General features: G+C 43.0%; 1 protein-coding gene across 3 annotated transcripts in view; it reads right to left on the reverse strand.

Moving 5' to 3' along the window:
* Positions 1–2,476: 2,476 nt before the first annotated feature.
* LOC120936199 (cysteine-rich secretory protein 2-like) overlaps positions 2,477–25,600 on the reverse strand; it is a 157,524-nt gene continuing 134,400 nt past the window's right edge. For all 3 annotated transcript variants that reach the window (XM_040348376.1, XM_040348373.1, XM_040348374.1), the window contains one exon: positions 2,477–3,428. In XM_040348376.1, coding sequence (XP_040204310.1) covers positions 3,380–3,428 — 49 coding nt within the window. In that variant the 3' untranslated portion in view covers positions 2,477–3,379. The remainder of the gene's footprint in view (positions 3,429–25,600) is intronic.

Raw genomic sequence — 25,600 nt, forward strand, 5'->3', positions numbered from 1 at the left:
GGCTACAAACAGCATTAAAAGCTAAACTGGAGTCACAGAAATGGACCTTTAATTTATCCATGCGACTGTAATGCCGCGTACACACGATCGTTTTTCGGCATGAAAAAAAAACTTTGTTTTTCAGCATGTCCAAAAAACAAAGTTTTTCCTACTTCATCATTAAAAACGATGTTGCCCACACACCATTGTTTTTGAAAAATGATGAACAAAGCGTGGTGACGTACAACACGTACGACGGCACTCTAAAGGGGAAGTTCTATTCGCCTTTGGGCTGCTTTTAGCTGATTCCTTGTTAGTAAAAGACGATTTGCGCTTTTCTGTCTGTTACAGTGTGATGAATGTGCTTACTCCATTATGAATGGTAGTTTTACCAGAACGAGCGCTCCCGTCTCATAACTTGCTTCTGAGCATGCGCAAGTTTAAAACATCGTTTTAGCCCACATAAGATAATTTTTTACAACCCGAAAAACAACATTTTTTAAAATGACGTTAAAAAATGCAGCATGTTCGAATTTTTTTTTCTGCGTTTTTCAGAAGCCGAAAAACGATGTGAAGCCCACACACGATCATTTTTAATGACGTTTTTAAAAAGTTTTTTTTTCATGCCGAAAAATGATTGTGTGTACGCAGCATTAGGCCCCGTTCTCACATGGGCATTTGCGATCGCAGACAAAATATCTACGCTCTGCAAAACTGACAAACCATACCACACTTGTTCAGGTGCCATTCGTTTTCAATGGTGGGTGCTATACTGCTGTGATTGTTGCGCGATACATTGCACTTCAATTGCGGCAGACTGCATTGCATGAAGCTTGTTGCTCAAAAAGGAGCAGCAGCTTTCTTTAGGGCTACAAGCTTTGCACAATGTGGTTTGTCACGATTTCAGTGTGATTTATCGTGTGACAATCGCACCTGCCCTTAGGTGCCATTGCAAATGTAGGATTATCCTGGTGTGTCAACTTTGTGAATTGAGCCAACTTTGTGAATTGAGCTGTACTAAAAGCTTTCATTTTTATAGTCTTATCTACACCATCACCATTTTCCAAAGAGTCTATGCACCAGAGTAAAACCTCGTACACACGGGCCAGAATCTCGTCAGGAAAAAAACTTTGTTTTTCCTGACGAGATTATTGGCAAGAGTCTCTTCCTGCCCGAGTGTACACACACTCCTTTCAAAAGAACCGCGGTTCTTTTGAAAGGCAAGAATGCAGTGAGGTCATCGCGTATGACTCATCACATTCGATGCCATCACCGCCATCTTGCTTCACCCTACCTATGCCGTGGAAGCTACCACGCATGCGTCAAAGTCATTTCGAGCATGCGTGGGTTTCCACGGCGACAGGTAAATATACAGACGCTCCGGTTTCTCGTCGGGAAACAGGCCGACAAGAATCTCGACAAGGAAATAGAGAGCAGGATCTCTATTTTTCTCGTCCAGATTCTGGCCAGATTTCCAGATGAGAAACCTGAAAGCCACGTTCACACACACCCGGTTTACTTGGCAAGAAAGCTCTGCCAGCAGTTTTTTTGCTGGTTCTTGCCGAGAAAACCAAGCGTGTGTACGAGGCTTTAGATTCACTTTAAAAAGAACCCACAAAGCTGCCATTGCTAAGCTCTCTTCTGAAAATGCTATCTAATTATGGTGGCAGTAATGGCACACTTTATGTATAATTTCATGACAATTGCACTCTTATAGAACACCTCTGAATGGCATTCCTCCACCACCCATTGTTTTCTTGCGAAGAACAACATTCTACTCATGACAACATGTCTGCTATTGTGCTTTTGCTGGTCTTGACTTCTGAAAATACCAGCTGCCTCACTATTATTCTAAGCCAAAATTCCTGACACTTGTTTGGGGCACCTTTTTCTGAATGTCAAGTAGCATTTCCAGGAGGTTACTAATTTAAATATTTTTCTCATGACTTATTTGTTTAAGGCCGGGTTCACACTAGCTGCGGCCGTGGCTCACATCAGGGGGTCTGGCGCGTCCCTGTTCTCCGGTTCAGGCGTGAATCAGCTCTGAATTTTTGCCTGAATTCAGGTCTGAAGTGGAGCCAAAAACGCACAGGACCTTCCATTGAGAGCCGGTCACAGTCTCTTGTCATGTGAATTGGATGCAGAGAAATCCACATCCAATTTGCATAAGTATGAACCCAGCCTAATACAATTTGTGACATTTACAAAGCAAAATATATATATATATTTTTTTTTTCCTTGGACTCACACCCAATACATGTCATATCAACTAGGTACCACTCTGGGGAGGTGTTTAGGATGTTTTTTTATAATTGCTTATAACAGTGAATTTCACTTTTATAAGCATCCATTTTTTCTGAATGAAATGCATTCATTCAGTGTTTACTATTGTGATTAGCTGTGACTGGCCATAGCTAATCACATGGTACAGATGGACTGTGATTGCCCCTAACTGTACCATGTGATCACTGTGACCAATCACAGCAAGCAACACAAATGTACACAATGAATGGCATTATGTATATGGTCCATTGTGTACAATTGTCATGTGATCTGCTGTGATTGGTCACAGCCATCACATGGCCGTCATTTGTCTATAGGCCAGGTGTGAAGCACTTAAAGGACTGGTCAAAAACTGTGTGTGTGTGTGTCTTTACTATTGACATTCTTTTTTGAGAATGAGGAGGTGATATATGGGGGCTTTCAGATTCCAAGAAGTCCCCACCCACAGGCCCCCACAACCACAGTGCCAGGGTTGTGGGGAAGAAACCCTTGCCCTTATCAACATGAGAATATGCTTTGAAAGGAGGGATACGCATCTGAGTGAAGGAGGACTGCACTAAGGTAAAGGAAGCTATTTTGGAAAACAAATTGTACCTTTACAACCCCTTTAATGTGTTAGCAATAACATGGTACCAGGGGCCAATCACAGCCAACACCACTTTATAGTTATTCTTCACCACTCCATATGAATTTAAAAAGTTGTGTGCTTAGACTACTTTCTAAAAAATAATGCTGTTGCATATTGTGACATATCAGGATTTTTCTTGTTTTATTCCCTTTAATATGTACATAAAAAATGCACCTTTTGTCTATTCTTTGGAGACAATTCTAATTTGTGTGATCACATCCGATTGAATGTCTGATTTGTAGGGTTCTCTATAATTATTCATTAAATTTGTTTTGTAAATGTGTGATGTAGCCCTCATTATTTTGTCTTTATAATTTCGAAAATTTTACTGTAGTTACTTTTTTCATATATGACATTTTTCATATGAAAGTCCAAGCCAACAGCAAAGTATAGTTTCTCTATAATATGCAGAACAATTATGTTATTTTATTTTTACAAAGGCAAGTTGCTTTACAAACTTTAAGGAATTCTTCACATCCTCCCACACTTTTAACTACTGGACAGTTCGAAGCCGTGTCTGCATGTGAGCAGGAGTTCACTGCAAGGAAATAATATAGCAGAGATAAGAGTGGATATACAAATAGTTTTGATAATATGCATCTTACATATCTAGGGATTTTTTTGTCAGAGTATTGGTTCAAGAGCTCACCCTCACCCCCTTGGGGGGGTTGGGAGGGTGTTGTGTAGCGATGAGATAAATTGTGTGCTCCGTGTCATTGGGTGAGTGTGGCTAAAGTGCACCAAGGGGGAGGGGTGTTTTTTTCCAGATTCTTTCCAAACCCACCACTACAGAGCTCTCCACCCAAATCCCTTGCTACATAATCCTAACTGCTGCATTATATACTCTTGGCCGCTGAACTCTGTATGGTGTGCTGTCCCTCCTCACTAAGTAAAAATCTCCCCCCATGAAACCTTTTCTCCCCCCATAAAAACAGCACCCATTATTCACCTCTGTAACCTTCATCCACAGCTCACCTCTGCGCCCCACTGTTCACAACTCACCTCTTCCCCAGTCAAAAGCTCACCTCTGCACCTCTGTTCAAAGCTCACCCCTGCACCCCACTTGCCAAAACTCACCACTGAACTCCCACCCAAAGCTTACCTCTGGACCCTTGTCCAAAGTTCAACTCTGCACCCCTGTCCACAACTCACCTCTGTCCGCAGCTCACCCCTGCATGCCCTGTCCAGAACCCACCTCACCTCTGCACCCTCTATCTGCAACCCACCTCTGAACCCCCCACCTGCAACCCACCTCTGCACCCTCAAACTAAGCTTACCTCCACACACTTGCTCCTTCTACATCTCACATCTGCACCCCCTAATTGCAGCTCACCTATGCACACTCTCCCGTCTTCTAAAGCTCACCACTGCACCTCCTACCATAGCTTACCCCTGTCCACAGCTTACTTTTGTACCCTTATTTTACAGTGTATCTCTGCAACACCCCCTCTTCCTGCCCCACCCCTTAAACAATTAAGCTCTTTAGCTCTCTGCCACAGCTGTGGGGATGTAGAGGTCAGAGCTGAGAAGAGGGTTCAGAAATAAGATGTGGTTTGGGAGTGGTAAGGTGAGCTCAGGACCAGTGGCATTGGTGGTGCCAAAAAAAAGTCCTGCACATATTCCATTTGACATAAGTGAAATTATTTTCCAGGAATTAAAATCCAGTTTTTTTACTTACCTAAACAATAAAGTAGACTCACTAAAATTTCATGTAAACTTTAACACGCTAGAGGAGCACATGAGCGAGTACACTAAAGCAAATAATGAGCTTTTAGATGCTCACAACCACCATGCAGAGGAAATGTATCATATTAAACTAAAGCTAGAGGACTTAGAGGATCACTCTAGGTGTAACAACATTAAGTTCAGGGGTACACCCAAATCAGTGAAGACCAATTTCAATATTGAATACCGATACTAAACATTTCGTAAAACTTGTAGCCCAGCGTCTCTCAACGATTGTTACTCATATAATCCACCCAGACCAAGTGGGCTTCATACCTAGCAGACAGGCCTTAGATGGACCTAGGCATTTCATCAATCTCATAAAATGGGTGGAACACCATCAAACTCCTTCTCTGTTCCTCTCACTGGATATGGAGAAGACATTTGACAGGGTCCACTGGGCCTACAGTTAACCTCTCTGGAGTATTTTTATCAGCTATCTTAAGCTTATTCTCTTATCCAAGTGCGCGTGTATGGACCTTGAGTATTGTATCACATAATCACAAATGGCACAAGACAGGGATGGCCACTTTCCCCACTGATCCACGCAATGCTTATGGAACCACACGCAAAAACAAGTTGTTCAGCTCAATCGGTCTCGGGAATTAGGATTGGCGATATGGAGATATGGAACATAAAATTGACTTACACACCGATAATGCTATAATAGCTCTGACAAACCCCACACTATCTTTACCCAAACGCCAATGTATTTTGGCCCACTTCAGCTCAGTTTTCCTCTACAAGGGGAATCATAAGTCCTTTCTGCTAAATGTCGGCCTTGAAACTCAAACTAAATGGATTATCATTGCACAAACCCCCTTTTCCTGGTCCTCTAGCCTCTCTTTATCTTACTTGGCAATCCATTTAACATCCCCAAGCAATGCCCTTTTAAGTGCAAACTTCAAGGACCTTGTAAAAAAGCTTCTGCGTTTATCTAAAGACTTGAGTCACATCTCCGTCTCTTAGATGGGCAGAATCACTCAAATTAAAATGTACATATTACCACATATTCCATACTATTGCCCCTACATTCCTACCGATTCAACTGCAAAGACTTTAGGTGATACTTACCACGTCCAATTGGCAACATACAGTGAATATAAAAAGTCTACACACCCGTGTTAAAATGTCAGGTTTCTTTGATTATAAAAAAAATGAGACAAAGATAACGAAATTTAGAACTTTTTCCACCATTAATGTGACCTATAAACTGTACAACTCAGTTGAACAACAAACTGAAATCTTTTAGGGAAGTAAAAATAAAAAAATATGGTTGCATAAGTGTGTATACCCTTAAAAAATACTTTGGTGAAGCCCCTTTTGATTTTATTACAGCACAGTCTTTTGGGGTGTGAGTCTATCAGCATGGTACATCTTAACTTGACAATATTTTCCCACTCTTCTTTGCAAAAGAACTCCAAATATGTCAGATTGTGAGGGCATCTCCTGTGCACAGCCCTCTTCAGATCACCCCACAGGTTTTCAATCAGATTCAGGTCTGGGCTTTGGCTGGGCCATTTCAAAACTTTAATATTCTTTTTGGAGCCATTCCTTTGTTGATTTGGATGTATGCTTTAGGTCCTGAAAGATAAAGTTCCTCTTCATGTTCAGCTTTCTAGCAGAAGCCTGAAGGTTTTGTGCCATTATTGACTGGTATTTGGAACTGTTCATAATTCCCTCTACCTTGACTAAAGCCCCTCTTCCATCTGAAGAAAAAAAAGCCCCAAAGCATAACCCTGCCACCACCATGCTTCACTGTAGGTATTGTGTTCTTTTGGTGATGTGCAGGGTTGTTTTTGCGCCAAACATATCTTTTGAAATGATTTCAAAAATACTTCAGATGTGTTTTTGCAAAATGTATCTGGGCTTGGATGATTTTCTTTGAAAGAAAAGGCTTCCAATTTGCCACTCTACCCATAGCCCAGACATATGAAGAATATGGGAAAAATTTGGCAAATGTACCACACAGCCAGTACTTGCCAGATATTCCTTCAGCTCCCTTTAACCACTTTAGGATTGGGCCTATTTTTCAAACTTGTTAGAAACTTGCTAGAAAATTACCTAAACCCCCCCCAAAATTATATATATATATATATATATATTTTCTAACACCCTAGAGAATAAAATGGCGGTCATTGCTTTTTGTCACACCGTATTTGAGCGGCAAGCTTACAAGCGCACTTTGTTTTAAAAAAATAAGACAACAGTAAAGTTAGCCCAATTTTATATTGTGAAAGATGATGTTACGCCAAGTAAATTGATACCCAACATGTCACACTTCAAAATTGCGCACACTCGTGGTATGGCAAAAAAACGTTTACCCATAAAAATCTCCATAGGCGACATTTAAAAAATATACAGGTTGCATGTTTTAAGTTACAAAGGAGGTATAGGGTAATAGAAAAAAAGCATGACAGGACCTCTTAAATAAAGACTAAAATGCAATAAAAATAAATAAATGTTGTTTGAAAAAAAAATCCCTTTAAGAGCTATGGGCAGAAGTGACGTTTTGACACCTGCAATGGTATGGAGTCGGATGGGGGCCATCTGCCCCTCACTCAGCTCCATACCACAGAGGTGGCAGGACCCGATCGCCTCCACCGGCGGGTGTCCTTGAGTAGCGGCGGAGGGCACCGGAGCGCCGTGGGAGGGGGTCCCTCTCCTGCCGCTGATAAAAGTGATCTTGTGGCGAATCCGCCTCAGAGACCACTTTTATTCTGAAAGCGGACCGCCCGCTGAAGAAGAGGATACCGGGGTTATGACAGCTAGCTGCTGCCATTACAACAATATTCCTCTTTAAATTGCTGCTATATAATGACTGTATTAATGTTGCTGTATTCCTCTTGGCAGCCTCCCTGACCAGTTTTCTTCTTGTCTTTTCTTCAATGTTGGAGGGAAGTCCAGCTCTTGGTAGTGTCACTGTTGTGCCATATTTTCTCCACTTGATTATGACTGTCTTCACTGTGTTTCATTGTATATCTAATGCCTTGGAAATTATTTTGTATCCTTCTCCTGACTGATACTTTTTAACAATGAGATCCCTCTGATGCTTTGGAAGCTCTCTGCGGACCATGGCTTTTGCTGTAGGATGCGACTAAGAAAATGTCAATAAAGACATACTAGAACAGCTGAACTTTATTTGGGGTTAATCAGAGGCACTTTAACCACTTACAGACCAGCTGCCGCAGTCATACTGTGGCAGGCTGGCTCCACTGCGCGGACTGTCGTAGCTGTACGTCGGACGCTTTAAGCAGGCATGCGCGTGCCTGCAGCATCGTAGGGGTGCCAATGCTTGTGACCGGTGGTCGCGATGACCGCCGGCCACGAGCGATATCCCAGGCACAAGTGGCAGAACAGGGACGTGTTCTGTTCAGCAAGGAAATGCAGATCGTGAGTTCCTAATAACCATGATCTGTAATTTCCTCTAGGTCAGTCCCAACCCCCTTCAGTTAGAACACACATTAGGAAACAAAATTAACCCCTTGATCGCCCCCTAGTGTTAACCCCTTCCCTGCCAGTGACATTTTTACAGTAGTCAGTGCATTTTTATAGCAAAATGTGTCAAAAGTCTCCGATGTGTCCGCCATAATGTCGCAGTCCCGACATCACCGCCATTACTAGTAAAAAAAATAATAATATTAAAAATGCTATAAATCTATCCCCTATTTTGTAGTCGCTGTAACTTTTGCACAAACCAATCAATGTATGCTTATTGCGATTTTTATTACCAAAAATATGTAGAAGAATTAGGGTTGAGCGAACCCAAACTGTAAAGTTCGGGTTCGGTACAGACTTTGTTTTTTTTTTGCTCCCGAACCCGAATAATTGGAAAAAGTTTGGGTTCGGGTTCGGAGTTTGGGTATGTTTTGGGGCGCTGCTTTAGTTATGATAGGGAGAGGCTGCTGCTGCTGCTTAGGGACAGTTTTAGAGAGGTGTATCCTGCTTCAGAAATCTAAACAAGCACACTTTTTTTTTTCTTTGAGATCTGCATCATCTTATGGTTTATGGCTTGTGACTGTGCTTTACTTAGGATAGGGAGAGGCTGCTGTTGCTGCTTAGGGACAGTGTCAGAGATGTGTATCCTGCTTCAGAAATCTAAACAAGCACACTTTTTTTTTCTTTGAGATCTGCATCATCTTATGGTTTATGGCTCATCACTGTGTTGTAGCTATGGTAGGGACAGGCTGCTGTTGTTGATTGAGGGACAGTGTCAGAGAGGTGTATCCTGCTTCAGAAATCTAAACATGCACTCTTTATTCCTGTGACATCTGCTGTGCTTCATATAGTTTAGGAATTGTGTTCAGCTATAGGGACAGCAATCTATAGGTGACTCTGTATATTTCAACAGCACTGCACCTGCCACCACCTGTGCACCTGTGATATACTGTGTGTGTCCAGTACATAGTTCAGGGACAGGTTCCAGAAATTTTCCTATAGGGACAGCAATCTATAGGTGACTCTGTATATTTCAACTGCACCTGCCACCACCTGTACACCTGTGATATACTGTGTGTGTCCAGTACATAGTTCAGGGACAGGTTCCAGAAATTTTCCTATAGGGACAGCAATCTATAGTTGACTCTGTATATTTCAACTGCACCTGCCACCACATGTGCACCTGTGATATACTGTGTGTGTCCAGTACATAGTTCAGGGACAGGTTCCAGAAATTTTCCTATAGGGACAGCAATCTATAGGTGACTCTGTATATTTCAACTGCACCTGCCACCACCTGTGCACCTGTGATATACTGTGTGTGTCCAGTACATAGTTCAGGGACAGGTTCCAGAAATGTTCCTATAGGGACAGAAATCTATAGGTGACTCTGTATATTTCAACAGCACTGCACCTGCCACCACCTGTGCACCTGTGATATACTGTGTGTGTCCAGTACATAGTTCAGGGACAGGTTCCAGAAATGTTCCTATAGGGACAGCAATCTATAGGTGACTCTGTATATTTCAACTGCACCTGCCACCACCTGTACACCTGTGATATACTGTGTGTGTCCAGTACATAGTTCAGGGACAGGTTCCAGACATTTTCCTATAGGGACAGCAATCTATAGTTGACTCTGTATATTTCAACTGCACCTGCCACCACCTGTGCACCTGTGATATACTGTGTGTGTCCAGTACATAGTTCAGGGACAGGTTCCAGAAATTTTCCTATAGGGACAGCAATCTATAGGTGACTCTGTATATTTCAACTGCACCTGCCACCACCTGTGCACCTGTGATATACTGTGTGTGTCCAGTACATAGTTCAGGGACAGGTTCCAGAAATGTTCCTATAGGGACAGAAATCTATAGGTGACTCTGTATATTTCAACATCACTGCACCTGCCACCACTTGTGCACCTGTGATATACTGTGTGTGTCCAGTACATGGTTCAGGGACAGGTTCCATAAATGTTCCTATAGGGACAGCAATCTATAGGTGACTCTGTATATTTCAACAGCACTGCACCTGCCACCACCTGTGCACCTGTGATATACTGTGTGTGTCCAGTACATGGTTCAGGGACAGGTTCCAGACATTTTCCTATAGGGACAGCAATCTATAGGTGACTCTGTATATTTCAACAGCACTGCACCTGCCACCACCTGTGCACCTGTGATATACTGTGTGTGTCCAGTACATAGTTCAGGGACAGGTTCCAGACATTTTCCTATAGGGACAGCAATCTATAGGTGACTCTGTATATTTCAACAGCACTGCACCTGTCCCCTGTGATATACTGTCTGTGCAGTACATTGTTTAGGGCTGGGTTCCTGCTTCTTGCTATAGGTAGAGAAATATATAGGTGAATCTCTGCCTAGTTCACCAGCACTCTACCTGTCCCCTGTGATATACTGTCTGTGCAGTACATTGTTTAGAGGTAGGTACCTGCTTCTTGATATAGGTAGAGAAATATATAGGTGAATCTCTGCCTATTTCACCAGCACTCAACCTGTCCACTGTGATATACTGTCTGTGCAGTACATTGTTTAGTGCTGGGTTCCTGCTTCTTGCTATAGGTAGAGAAATATATAGGTGAATCTCTGCCTATTTCACCAGCACTCTACCTGTTCCCTGTGATATACTGTCTGTGCAGTACATTGTTTAGGGCTGGGTTCCTGTTTCTTGCTATAGGTAGAGAAATATATAGGTGAATCTCTGCCTATTTCACCAGCACTCTACCTGTCCCCTGTGATATACTGTCTGTGCAGTACATTGTTTAGGGCTGGGTTCCTGCTTCTTGCTATAGGTAGAGAAATATATAGGTGAATCTCTGCCTATTTCACCAGCACTCCACCTGTCCCCTGTGATATACTGTCTGTGCAGTACATTGTTTAGGGGTAGGTTCCTGCTTCTTGCTATAGGTAGAGAAATATGTAGGTGAATCTCTGCCTATTTCACCATATTACACTATTTTTGTATTTAACATTTCTCAAAATTAGGGCAAGATCCTAAATTTGAGAAATATGAGGGAAACGTCAAATAAGGGACGTGGCCGCGGTCGTGGTGCTGCTGGTGGAGCTCCTGTTACAGGGAGAGGATGTGGTTGATCTGTGCCAGCTACACGCACAAGTGAAACACCTTTCTCAGGTGCGAGTAGCTGACAGAGCCTGCAGCGGTATTTGGTCGGGCCTAATCCAGCTCTACGAATGTTGAGGCCAGGAGCAGAACAGGCGGTAGTAGATTGGGTTGCTGACAGTGCCTCCAGTTCCTTCACATTGTTTTCCAACCAGTCTTGTGCTGAAAGTTCAGAGTTGGCGCCTGCAGCCGATGTCCACCATCAGTCTTTCACCTCACCCCCTTGAAAATCAGCCAAGCAGTCTGAGCCCCAAAGCATGCAGCAGTCTCTTCTTCTTTTTGATGAGTATGTTAGAATGTGTTCCCAGGTCCATCCACCTAGCCCAGCCCCAGAAGGGGAAGAGATTGAGTGCACCGATGCCCAACCACTTATATTTCAAGATGAGTACATGGGGGGACCATCACAGCACGTCTTGGATGATGATGGTGCTTTTGCAATTGTGCAGTCCGACAAGGAGGGCAGTGGTGAAGACTGGGTGGAAGATAATGTGCAGGACGATGAGGTCCTCGACCCGACCCTTTAAAAGCAAAAACATATTAATTACACAGGTTCTCTGGCTGATTAAGTTGCTGCCAATTAAACTCACTTGGTGCCTTATCGACAGTAAATTAGCCCCAGAACCTGTAATTACTCTGTGTTCTGGTTTAAAGGGATGAGGTAGCAACCCTAGATCTTTCTCATTCTTTTGGGGTTTACCCTAATTTAAAAAATACATATATTAAAAACCAAAACCTGCTGTGTTGGCTACCGCCTCCTCCTCCTCCTCCACCGCCGCTTCCACCTACACCGCCACATCCACCTCAACCTCCTAATACATATGGACCTCGTCCTCCTAGCTCAAAATGATTTTATTTTTTATTTTTATTTTTTTATGTTATTTTATGTTATTTTGAGTTATTTCCCTATCCACATTTATTTTAAGAGTACTTGCCATGCTGTTCCCAACATTTTGCAAAATGATTTTATTTTTTATTTTTATTTTTTTTTATGTTATTTTATGTTATTTTTAGTTATTTCCCTATCCACATTTATTTTCAGAGTACTTGCCATGCTCTTCCCGACATTTGCTGCCATGTGCAGCCCTCCAGCCCTTTCCCTTAGTTTTTTAGAGACATTTTTGTAGTCAAAAGTTCGGGTCCCCATTGACTTCAATGGGGTTCGGGTCAAAATCCGGGTTCGGGTTCGGGTTCGGTGCCGAACCCGAACTTTTTTTTCAAAGTCCGGGTTCGGGTCCGAACCCGAACATCCAGGTGTCCGCTCAACTCTAAGAAGAATACATATCGGCCTAAACTGAGAAAAAAATAGCTTTTAAAAAAAAAAAAAAAATTGGGGATATTTATTATAGCAAAAAGTACAAAATATTGTGTTTTTAAAAAAAATATATATAAAAATCGCAGAGATTATCAAATACCACCAAAAGAAAGCTCTATTTGTGGGGGGAAAAAATATGTTAATTTTGTATGCGGACATTGTCGCACGATCGAGCAATTGTCAGTTATAGCGACGCAGTGCCGTATAGCAAAAAATGGCCCGGTCATTGGGTAGCCAATTTTTCCGGGGCTGAAGTGGTTAAATGATGACAGGTGTGTACTGGTTTCTATTTAACACGAGTTTGAATGTGATTGCTTATTTCTGAACACAGCTACATCCCCACTTATAAGTGGGTGTGCACACTTATGCAAGTACATTATTTTAGTTTTTTTATTTATACTCCCCCCTAAAACATTTCAGTCTGTTTCTCAATTGAGTTGTACAGTTTATAGGTCACATTAAATGTGGAAAAAGTTCTGAAATTATTTAGCTTTGTCTCGTTTTTTTACATCACAGAAACCTGACATTTTAACAGTGTGTAGACTTTTTATATCCACTGTAGGCATTCTAGAGTAAGGATATCCATCCTCACCACCCCTGTTCAACATGGCGGATTGGGAGCTCCCAACATTCATGCATACTACAGTGCAGTACTCCTGGACCAAATGTGGTCTGAAGGAGACTCAATAACATGTTCCCTTCTGAAATTCTATGATACACCTAGACCTGTCGTCAGATAAATTTCACATATTTATAAACTGCTTACAACTCCTCCTCATGACCTTTCATCTTCATTGATCCAATATTTACCTTTCCTTCACGGCGCACTGGGTAACTCTGCTAGCAGCTGGAAAGGATGCAGGACAGGGTTCAGTGTTGGAGCTTGTTCCTCCACCATGCCTTCAAAAAGCTCTTGCCCCTCATGCCCCTCCCTCCTCTTCTTCCTCTATGGCTTCTTCTGTAGAATTGTCCTCTGAACCTGCAGTGATCCCTAAACGCTCAAGGGGCTACACAAGCAGTCAGGTAAAAAGATGCCATGTGGTGATTGATTTGGTCGGCTTAGGGGACAGGTGCCACACTGGGGCAGAGATTCTCTCAGCTCTGCATGGGCAGGCTCAGAGGTGGTTGACACCACGCCAGCTTCAGTCAGGAATGGTTGTATGCGACAATGGCACCAACCTTCTCTCCGTCCTCCGACAGAGACACTTGACCCATGTTCCATGTTTGGCACACATCCTGAATTTGGTGGTGCAGCGTTTCTTGAGCAGGTACCCAGGCTTACAAGATCTCCTGAGGCAGGCCAGAAAAGTCTATGGTCATTTCTGCCAGTCATACAATGACAGTGCTCGGCTGGCTGACATTGAAAGGGAATGCAACCTGCCCATCAACCTCTTCATTTGTGACATGTCCACCAGGTGGAACTCAACGTTGGCAATGCTGCAGCGGCTGCACACACAGCAGAGGGCCATCAATGTGTACCTTTGCGAGTATGGCATCAGGACAGGGTCAGGATGGCTTGGCTTCTTTTCACCATGCAAGTGGCTACTGATCAAGGATGCATGCACTGTCCTGTCACTATTTGAGGAGGCCACAAGGATGGTGAGCAGCGGCAATGCATGCATCAGTGACACTGTCCCTCTAGTATTCCTGCTGGAGCTTTGTGGAATCATAGACAGGGCGCTTGAGGCAGAACAGCGTAAGGTAGAGGAGGACTTCCTTTTCTTTTAAAGCCCCCTTTATCCAGATAGCATTCCTGCGGGTCTGTCAAACACACAGAAAGAAGAGGAGGAGAATTGTGTCTTCATGGATGTTGAGGATAACATGCAGCAGTCTTCAAGGGATGGTTTTCAGTCCCCAGAAACCCAAGAATTTGTACATGGCTGGGAGAAGGGTAGTTATGGATAATGTGCTCCTTAGTGACCCAGAGGACTCAGAATCGAATGCCTCTGCAAACTTCCGCTGCATGGCCTCCCTGATTCTGCAAAGCCTGCGAAAGGACCCTAGGATTCTTGGTATTAAGGAGAGGGATCATTACTGTCTGGCAACCCTTCTTGATCCACGTTACAAGAGTAAGGTTGAAGAACTCATCCTGCCTTCACAGATGGAGCAGAGGATGAAACATCTTAAGGAGGTCTTAACGCATTTCCAGACCCTGGGTGGTTACCATTTTCTGGTGCTGGACAACGTGTTTCTGAGGCTTCGTTCGGTCAGAGGAAGAGCTGGAGAAGGTGGCATGCTGAGTGATGCCTTTAAACAATTTTTCAGTCCTTAGCGCCAAAGTTCCAGCAACCATCGCCAGCATCTGCATTATATGGTGCAGGAAGATCTAAGGGCAAGAGCAAACTTGGAGACCTTTTCAACAAAACATCCACTGGGTCTTGAGGTTGGACCACTGACCAGAACTTTCTCAATATGCCATTGAGCTACTGGCCTGTCCTGCACCCAGCGTTCTTTCTGAATGCACATTCAGTGCAGCTGGAGGGTTTGTAACGGATCACAGAGTGCGCCTGTCCACAGACTCTGTTTATAGGCTCACATTTATAAAAATGAATCAGTCCTTGATCAGCAGCTATCAAGCACCTGATGCTGATGTAACTAATTGAATTTGCTATGGATCTGGGATCCCTTGAAGACTGCCTATGCTGCCTATCATATTCCTCCTCAATCATGATGATGCTAGCATCCAACAATATTTTTGGTTTAGGGCATCACCACCACCCAAGGCCCAATTTTTCTGTTTAACAGGGACATACAATTTTTGAAATTATATTTAACAGCAGGGACCGTTCCTGCGCCCAACAAGAGTAACTGTTAGGGGTTACCGTATTCTGCCACCACCAACACCTAAGGTTCAATTGTTTCAGCAGAGTATATAGTGCAGTCCATATAGTATATATACTGCAGTTAGTAAAACCTTGGTTTGAGAGTAACTTGGTTTGAGAGCGTTTTGCAAGACAAGCACATTTTTTTAATACATTTTGACTTGATGGGCCTGGACGGGATCCAAGATGGCAGCTTGTATTGAGCTCTCCCGCACACCGAGGACAAAGCAGCTTCTTCCCGACATGTAATACCGCTCATCCCGCTATGGGTAAGACCACCAGAAGCTCCTCTACCCCCCGCACGGGGAAAGACACTGACATGCAGCTCAGCCACAGCATACCGGACATATTCCAGTCACGGACCTCAGGCAAGTCCGCGGCTTCTCAGGTGTCACAGACCTCAGTTCCACACTCCCCAAGTAGCGGGTCCGACACACAGGAAGACAGGGAGGACACAGGCATCCACCGTTCTTTCCCTCCTGTTAGCCTGCCTGAGCTACAGTCTGTGGCCCTGGACATTAAAAGTCCTCTGGCAGCAGCTATTTCTGACCTAAAAGCGGCCGTTCAGGTGCTAGCTCACCGCTAGGGATGAGCCGAACACCCCCCGTTCGGTTCGCACCAGAACCTGCGAACAGACCAAAAGTTTGTGTGAACTTTAGAACCCTATTAAAGTCTATGGGACTCGAACGTTTGAAATCTTAAGTGCTAATTTTAAAAGCTAATATGCAAGTTATTGTCCTAAAAAATGTTTGGGGACCTGGGTCCTGCCCCAGGGGACATGTATCAATGCAAAAAAAGTTTTAAAAACGTCAGTTTTTTCGGGAGCAGTGACTTTAATAATGCTTAAAGTGAAACAATAAAAGTGAAATATTCCTTTAAATTTCGTACCTAGGGGGGTGTAAAGTATGCCTGTGAAGCAGTGCATGTTTCCCGTGCATAGGACTGTCTCTGCACAAAGTGTAATTTCTGAAGTAAAAAAAGTCTTTTAAAATTACTCGCGGCTATAATGAATTGTCGGCTCGCGGCAATTCAAAGAAAAGTCATTCATTAAAAAAAAAAAGCGTGAGGGTCCCATGTCCCCCCCATGTGAATTTTACCCCTACCATTTCACTAAGGAAGTGTAAAGAATTTTAAAAAAACACAAACACCGTGGAAAAAGTCCTTTATTAAAAAAAAAATCCAGCGGTGGTAATCCACACTCGGTCCCCGCACCAACGTTGTCGGTATCCTGCGACGAGCGATCTCCTCTTTGCCGGGGTCCAGCGATGAGAAGATCTCTTCATCCAGGTCCGGGATCCAGAGCGCAGGCATCGCCGGCCGCCTGTCTCCACTGGAGACAGCCCGGCGAATGACGCGGGTTGTGCCAGTGACAGCTCTTATAAAGGTGAGGCGGGGGCCACCCGTCACGTGACCCCGCCCCCCTCTGACGCAAGGGAGAGTCTGGGCTTCCCCAGCGACGTAGTCAAAGGGTGCGTCAGAGGGGGACGGGGTCACGTGACGGGTGGCACCGTCTCACCTCACCTGGATGAAGAGATCTTCATCTCATCGTTTAATAAAGACTTTTTCCACAGAGTGTATGTGTTTTTTTACAATTCTTTACACTTCCTTAGTGAAATGGTAGGGGTACAATGTACCCCATTACCAATTCACATAGGGGGGTCGGGATCTGGGGGTCCCCTTTGTTAAAGGGGTCTTCCAGATTCCGATAAGCCCCACCCGCAGACCCCGACAACCACCGGGCAAGGGTCTGGAATGGATATTTGGGGGGAACCCCACGTAATTTTTTTTTCAATTGACGGCGGGGTTCCCCTCAATATCCATACCAGACCTCAAGGGCCTGGTAATTGAATTTGGGGGGACCCCCACGCTTTTTTTTATTTATTTTTTTAGGAACGATTTTTCTCTGAATTGCCTGGAGCCGACAATTCATTATAGCCGCAAGTGATTTTAAATTACTTTTTTCCTTCAGAAATTACACTTTGTGCAGAGACAGTTCTAAGCATGGGAAACATGCGCTGCTTCACAGGCATACTATACCCCCCCCAGGTAGGAAATTTAAAGGAATATTTCACTTTTATTGTTTCATTTTAAGCATTATTAAATTCACTGCTCCCGAAAAAACGTCAGTTTTTAAAACTTTTTTTTGCATTGATACATGTCCCCTGGGGCAGGACCCAGGTCCCCAAACACTTTTTAGGACAATAACTTGCATATTAGCTTTTAAAATTAGCACTTTAGATTTCTCCCATAGACTTTAACAGGGTGTTCCGCGGCTTTTCGAATTTGCCGCGAACACCCCAAATTGTTCATGTTCGCCGAACAGGCAATGTTCGAGTCGAACATGAGTTTGACTCGAACTCAAAGCTCATCCCTACTCACCGCCTTGACTCTGTAGAACAGGCCTCACAGCTACATGCAGCCGCCATTAAACAGGTGCAACACACTTATGACACTCAGCTGCCACACTTATTGGAATTACATTGCCATGTGGAGGACTGCGATAACTGCGTCCGCAGGCATAACATAAGGATAAGGCGAGTCCCTGAGGTGATTGAGCAGGCAGCCATACCACAGGCCATATGCTCAGTTTTCAGTGACCTCTTAGGCCGCCCAGCAGACTCCCCATCGAAATGGAGAGCGACCATCATACATTGCAGCCCCCACCCAGGGACTCAGAACCCCCAGGAGATGTCATATGCTGCATTGTGAACTTTCCACTTAAAGAAGAAATTCTCCGCAAGGCGAGGGATAGAGGACACATTTTGTACAATGGCACTGAAATCAAACTGTACCAAGATCTGTTCCAAATCACATTGCAAAACAGACGTGCATTGCGCCCACTGCTGGAGGCGCTCCTTTCCCGCAACATACAGTATAGCTGGAAGTTTCCTTTTGGGCTGTCAGCCTCCGCCAGAGGTCGCTCTGCATTGCTGCGCACACCAGAAGATCTACAGTCCTTTTGTGACCAACTTGACCATCCTCAAATAGAATTACCGGAATGATATGCTTTTTATTTTCCGAATGATCCCTGGTGTCAAATCTCCTCTAACCCATCACCAAAAGCCCAAAGACAACGCTCGAGACGATGTCGATTGGATCCCATCTCACCTGAACCTCATGCTACGCGTGGAGACCTGAACCAACGAAGCCCTAGAGATGCAGGAACCCCGCATAGAGACCGACTGGAGGCCTAAGCCGAGACAGAGACACGCAAGTATTGCTTTATGGGCACCATTATTTCCAGATGGAACATTCTATTCCCGTTGTACCTGTTGTACACAATTAACATTGACAGCAAAACCTGCTTCTCTCTTGCACCGATGCAAGATTTATAAAGCTGACTTATGAGTCTATCAGTTATCTAGCACATTTTTTGGTCAGACCTAGTGAGGTGGAGTGGAAAGGGCCAATCTAATCATGCAGGGACTCCACATTGGTACACTCCACTCAGCTGTCTCAACAGCAATTCTGAAACACTTCTGCATTCATGACTGTCACGGCCAAAGTCCAGAAAGAAGTGCCTTAACACACATAGGATGTTTAATGGTCTCAACTCGATCTAATTATTCTAACATTTTTATTTTTATTTTTTTTGTTATGGGCCCAGATCACACAGAATTGGATCCAATATGACGGTCATACTCTTTAAACTGGTTTGCTATTAACTCACTTCCGTACTGGAGACAATCTGTTTGTTTATGGTGGGGGGAGTTGGAGGCGTGGTGCAGCCTCAGAACGAGGGGTTCAGCTCTATTAGGCATTACAATTCTCCCTGACACACAATCACAAATGTAAAGCAATGGTGAATTTGCGCTTCCCTAGAAAAATGTGCTATGATAAAACAAAGAACAAGAAATGGTGATAATAAAGGAATATAATTAGGTTGGGCAGGGCAACACCTGCTAATTAGCTTCAACTTATTCAGTGAAGAGGATGTGAATTTATGTATAAAAACATAAGTGTGTGTGTATAAAGAAAACTTGGTAAGTATTGGGACAGAGGAAAACTCTGAGTAGGTGCTGCAAACTAAGTATTGCTGGAATAAACAGCAATAGAAGGAGTGATATTAGGTGACAAATAGTGTATAGCGCAACCCCCCAAAAAAAAATTAAATTAATAATTTTTGTGAGCATATAGTGAAATATCAACTGAAAATTGAAAAAACTGACAAACTTATACACTGTATCCACTAGCAATCAGTCAGAAGGATAGTAATTCTCAGATGTAATTTTCAGCTGTAATAAACATATGGTACACTGATCTGGATGAAAGCACTGTGTCATTGGCTTGGCAAACAGTGAAGTAAACCTTTTCACACGCAGACCAATGCATCAACCTGAGAGACAATCACAGGGTTAACAGTTCTCAACTATGATAGTCATATAGTCCCCTGATCTAAATGAAAGCGCTGTGTCACTGGTTTAACAGACAGTGTGGTAGAAAAGCTTTCATACACAGATCAATGTATCAAACTGGGAGACAGTTATAAGGTGGAAAATTCTTGAATGAAATAATCATATGGTCCCCTGAAAGCGCTGAGTCATTGATTCAGCAATGTTTCACACACCGATCAAAGTATCAAACTAGAAGACAATCACAGGGCTATCAGTTCTCAATTAAAATGAAACACATATTCCCCTGATCTGTATAAGAGCGCTGAGTCACTGGTTTAGCAGATATGGTAACTAAATTATCCACATAAGAAAACAATGTATCAACTGGAAAGTAAAATAAACACAAGGCTGACAGTTCTCAAATGAAAGAGGATAGTCCGCTGGTCTAATTAGAAGCGCTGAATCGTTGACTGGCAAACAAAGTGAATGAATCTTCTAAGCGGAAAACAATGTGTCAGCTGAAACTCAATCACAGAGCTGGCGGTTCTCACAGACTATAGGTTCAAACAGTAAATTCACTGGATCATTTGGCAGAAAATATAGATGAATCTTCCACACAGTAGTACTTCAGCATACAGGAAATAATAATTGAAAAGTGAGCAAGGTGGCCCCTTACCACAGAAGATGGATCTCTAACCAGAGATCATTAGGGCATATGGTAAGGATTCCTTATGACCGGAGGGGTGCAGGAGAGGAGGATCCGTCTTCACAGATTTCCAGAGGACACTCACGATCAGCTCAGCTCCACTCAATTAAATTTGCTGACTATGCCATATCCTGGAGATTTGTAATTGAGTGGAGCTGAGCTGATCGTAAGTGTCCTCTGGAAATCTGTGAAGACGGATCCTCCTCTCCTGCACCCCTCCGGTCATAAGGAATCCTTACCATATGCCCTAATGATCTCTGGTTAGAGATCCATCTTCTGTGGTAAGGGGCCACCTTGCTCACTTTTCAATTATTATTTCCTGTATGCTGAAGTACTACTTTGTGGAAGATTCATCTATATTTTCTGCCAAATGATCCAGTGAATTTACTGTTTGAACCTATAGTCTGTGAGAACCGCCAGCTCTGTGATTGAGTTTCAGCTGACACATTGTTTTCCGCTTAGAAGATTCATTCACTTTGTTTGCCAGTCAACGATTCAGCGCTTCTAATTAGACCAGCGGACTATCCTCTTTCATTTGAGAACTGTCAGCCTTGTGTTTATTTTACTTTCCAGTTGATACATTGTTTTCTTATGTGGATAATTTAGTTACCATATCTGCTAAACCAGTGACTCAGTGCTCTTATACAGATCAGGGGAATATGTGTTTCATTTTAATTGAGAACTGATAGCCCTGTGATTGTCTTCTAGTTTGATACTTTGATCGGTGTGTGAAACATTGCTGAATCAATGACTCAGCGCTTTCAGGGGACCATATGATTATTTCATTCAAGAATTTTCCACCTTATAACTGTCTCCCAGTTTGATACATTGATCTGTGTATGAAAGCTTTTCTACCACACTGTCTGTTAAACCAGTGACACAGCGCTTTCATTTAGATCAGGGGACTATATGACTATCATAGTTGAGAACTGTTAACCCTGTGATTGTCTCTCAGGTTGATGCATTGGTCTGCGTGTGAAAAGGTTTACTTCACTGTTTGCCAAGCCAATGACACAGTGCTTTCATCTAGATCAGTGTACCATATGTTTATTACAGCTGAAAATTACATCTGAGAATTACTATCCTTCTGACTGATTGCTAGTGGATACAGTGTATCAGTTTGTCCGTTTTTTCAATTTTCAGTTGATATTTCACTATATGCTCACAAAAATTATTAATTTAATTTTTTTTTTTGGGGGGTTGCGCTATACACTATTTGTCACCTAATATCACACAATCACAAATGCAAGCTTAGATTTACAGGTATTAACCCATACATGGGGTTGTCGCCCCACATTTGTGGCTCCATTGAGCTTTTTCTTTTGTTATATCTTTAACGCCTCTACCAGAGGCCCTATTTGCATTTGTGTCTTGGGCAATACAGGCCTCGGACCCCTCAGGGCTGGGTGCTGGGCTATGCCCCCTGCCTCTGGCAATTATTTGATTAGACGCTTACTTAAACCAAGAGACATTTTATAACAATACTGATCTGGAGTTATACTTCCTGCCTGTTTTCTAGCTAATATGTATAGTTGGACACTAACAGTATATTGGATGACCAATGCCTTGTTTTTCAGGAGTTTTGCTCACAAAATGGTGGACTATCCTCTGATCTAACTATAAAAGGAAAATGGTTATTGTGGTTTTTAGTTCTTGGTTTAGTCAGCACTTGAGACAGGTTAATGCTTTTTCTTTCTTCCCCCTCTTTTATTAGGATATGGGGCTCATGAAACAATATTTTTATTGCATGTACGGTCAAATTTATGCTGTTGGTTTATCTTTTTTAGTTCTTTTATTACCCTGAGACTCAAGCTCCCGAGACTTGCCTTTAAATTATAGGCTCCTGTAAGTCCTCGGGGTTGGGGGACACTGTTGGTCTCATCCTTACTACTACCCCATGAGCTGTAGTATTTATACTACATTTGCTAACTCACCGGCTCTATCTTTTTCTCTTCTCTTTTCCCTTTTTTAGGTGATATAGAACCCCTATCTTCACCTCTGGTATCTACTCCTACATATAGCATGTGACTCTCGCACAAATATTCCCGTTCCTTTTTCTATCTCTGTCCCCACGTTTTCTCCCCCTTTATTTTTTTTTTTTTTTTTATTTTTTTTTTTATCTTCTCTTTCTTCTTCCCCTCTTCCTTTCTTTTCTTTTTTTCCATATTTTGTTCCCCACTGCTTGGAGCATCCTGCGCATCTCTGCTCCCCTCCCGGTTGGCCCTCTACTGGGATTCGTAATATCTCTTGCCGACTACATCGCCGGACCTTGCTAGGTCTATACCTCAGTTACCCATGCAAAAGATCCCAAAAAAACAACCGTCTTTATCATTAAAATGCATTTCACTTAATGTGAAAAGATTAAACACCCCAGAAAAAAGATTGCAGGTCTTGTCCGCACTCACCAAGCATAAAGCTCAGTTTCTGTTCCTCCAAGAGACCCACTTTAGATCAGATTCTGTATCCAAACCTACCAACCACTTGTATCAGACAGCGATTCATTCCACTAACGCCTCAGCCAAAACTAAGGGGGTATCCATTTTAATTTCCAAACATGCACAATTCACCATGAAAGATTCCCTCATAGACCCAAAGGGTAGATATCTTTTCATAAAGGGCCAATTCACCTCCAAACCAGTGACACTGGCTAACATATATTGTCCAAACGAACATCAAGTTTCATTTATGAGGAAGGTATGTAATCTACTATCTACCTTCACAGGGGACTTTAATGTGCCACTGAACCCCGACATAGACACCTCTTCTGGCACATCCACCTTGACATACCGGGCCTTACGCCAGATTATCTTTGCACGATACTTGGCTCACTTTATTCCCCACAAATAGAGATTACACGTTCTATTCTAACCCTTGTCAAAAATATTTCAGAATTGATTCTTTTTTTCTGTCCTAAAGAGACTTAACACATCTTACTCAGGCAACGATAGAGCCAATGTTTTTATCGGATCATCATCCAATCTCTTGCACTTTGACCTTTCCAGTGTACAGAACTAAAACTTGGAGATTAAATCCTTCCTTACTGAAGGACCCAGACAATCTCTCCAGACTCAAAACACAAATTTAATTATACTTTGCGGAAAATGACACGCCAAGTATCTCCTCAACCTCGCTATGGGAGGCCCACAAATGTGTGATCTGAGGGGAATTATTGGCTCTAGCAGCAAATGCTGAAAGAAAACACCAGGAAATGGTCCATACATTAAGAGACAAAATTCATAGACTAGAAACTCTCCATAAACACTCACAGTCACAAAAATTCTTTCAGGACCTACTACACACTCGCTCTCTTCTGCTGGAAGAATTAGGGAAAAATACCGAACGCCAATACGTGCTTTGTCAGAAGATGTTCTACGAGCATGGCAATAAAAGTGGAAGACTTTTGGCAAGGGCGGTGCAGGCTTCGAGAGCCTCGCTCACAATTCACCACATATGCGACCTGCATGGTACACTACATGCGACTAATGAGGACATACTGTAGCTAAAAACTTTGAGTATTACTACTCTAAGCTTTATAACCAAGTTTAGAAGACACTAACCCAATATCCCAGGAATCAAGGAAGGAGACCATTACAGAGTTTTTTAACCTAGTATGGCACATAAATGATTACTGAACAGCAGGCTGAGGAGATGGAAAGCCCCCTTTCCAAACAGGAGTTACAGTCTGCCATGAAGCAAATGAAACCGGGCAAGAGTCCAGGCCCTGATGGGCTCTTATGACAATATTACAAATGTTTCATGGATGTCTTGGCTACTAAGATGATTTCTGCTTTCAATGCCCTCTCAGCACCTAATATATTCACAGGTCACATGTTAGATGCACATATAACGGTCCTCCCTAAGGAAGTTAAAGATGTCACAGAAGTATCAAATTAAAGACCCATCTCTCTACTTAATGTAGACATAAAACTATACGCAAAGATCCTGGCCAATAGACTACTACCCCTTCTTCCCAGTCTCATATCCTTAGACCAGGTAGATTTTGTTCCTAGTAGAGAGGCCAGGAACAACACTATACAAGATTTAAACATTCACCATTGGTTGACATCATTTAATACCCTAGGCTTTTTATTGCCATTGGACGCAGAGAAGGCGTTAGACATAGTGACCTGGGACTACATGCGTGAGGTTCTGAGGTTGATAGGACTTTGATCACGCATGCTGACTCACATTTTGGCATTATACTTCAACCCTTCTGTATGTGTACGAGTAAATGGCCACCTGTCGGACGCCTTCACCATTGGCAACGGCACCCGCCAGTGTTGTCCCCTGTCCCCCCTGACTTATGTCCTTACCCTGGAACCTTTCCTGAACAAATTGAGATTAAACACTAACATCATGGAAGTCCAAATAGGGGATAGGGAATATAAAGTAGCCGCTTATGTCCCCTCTCATCACCCTGCCGAACTTGTTGAAAGATATAGCATATTTTGGCACCTTATCTAATTTTAAAGTCAACTATACAAAATCACATGCATTAAATGTCTCTATCACACCACAGGACATAGACTGTTGTCAACACTCCTTTCCATTTCAATGGAGGGGAGATGCAATCACATACCTGGGTATCCAGATCACTACTAAATTGTCAGACTTGTACAAACACATTTTTCAGGTTATTGAACAAAACAAAATCAGATCTAAAAGATGGGGCAGGTTTAAATGTCTCATGGTTTGGCCGTTTAGCCTTGGTTAAAATGACTATTCTGCCACGCTTTTTATATTTGATGAAGACCATCCCAGTCCATCTTCAGACAACTTTCTTTGCGATGTACAGGCAGGCTTGCTCAAGATTTATTTGGAAGGATTCGCCACCACGCATCAAATACGCTCGGTTGACCGGCACCAAGATTAAGGGAGGGATAGGCATGCCTAACCTCTATAAATACTATTTAGCCTGTCATCTCACCAGAATCGCTGACTGGCATATCCTTGGCTCATGCCTAAACATTGGCCAACAGAGTCTTTGACACATCCGCTCATTCATCCATCCATCCCTAGTAGCCTTCACATGGGCAGCTAAATCTACAGCCCTTTTCTCATTTCCAGGGCCCCTAACCGCGCTAAAGGGAAATCCGTATTACCCACCAGGAAACACAGGTTAATTTCTGAGTCGCGAATGGCCTTACAAAGACATGAGTGTGCAACACTTCTTCTTTCACTAACCAAATCTTTCCCCTTTTGGACTTAGACAGATTTGGAGTTTCCTAT

This window comes from Rana temporaria, chromosome 4, assembly GCF_905171775.1.
Source record: "Rana temporaria chromosome 4, aRanTem1.1, whole genome shotgun sequence".
NCBI classification, from domain to species: Eukaryota; Metazoa; Chordata; class Amphibia; order Anura; family Ranidae; genus Rana; species Rana temporaria.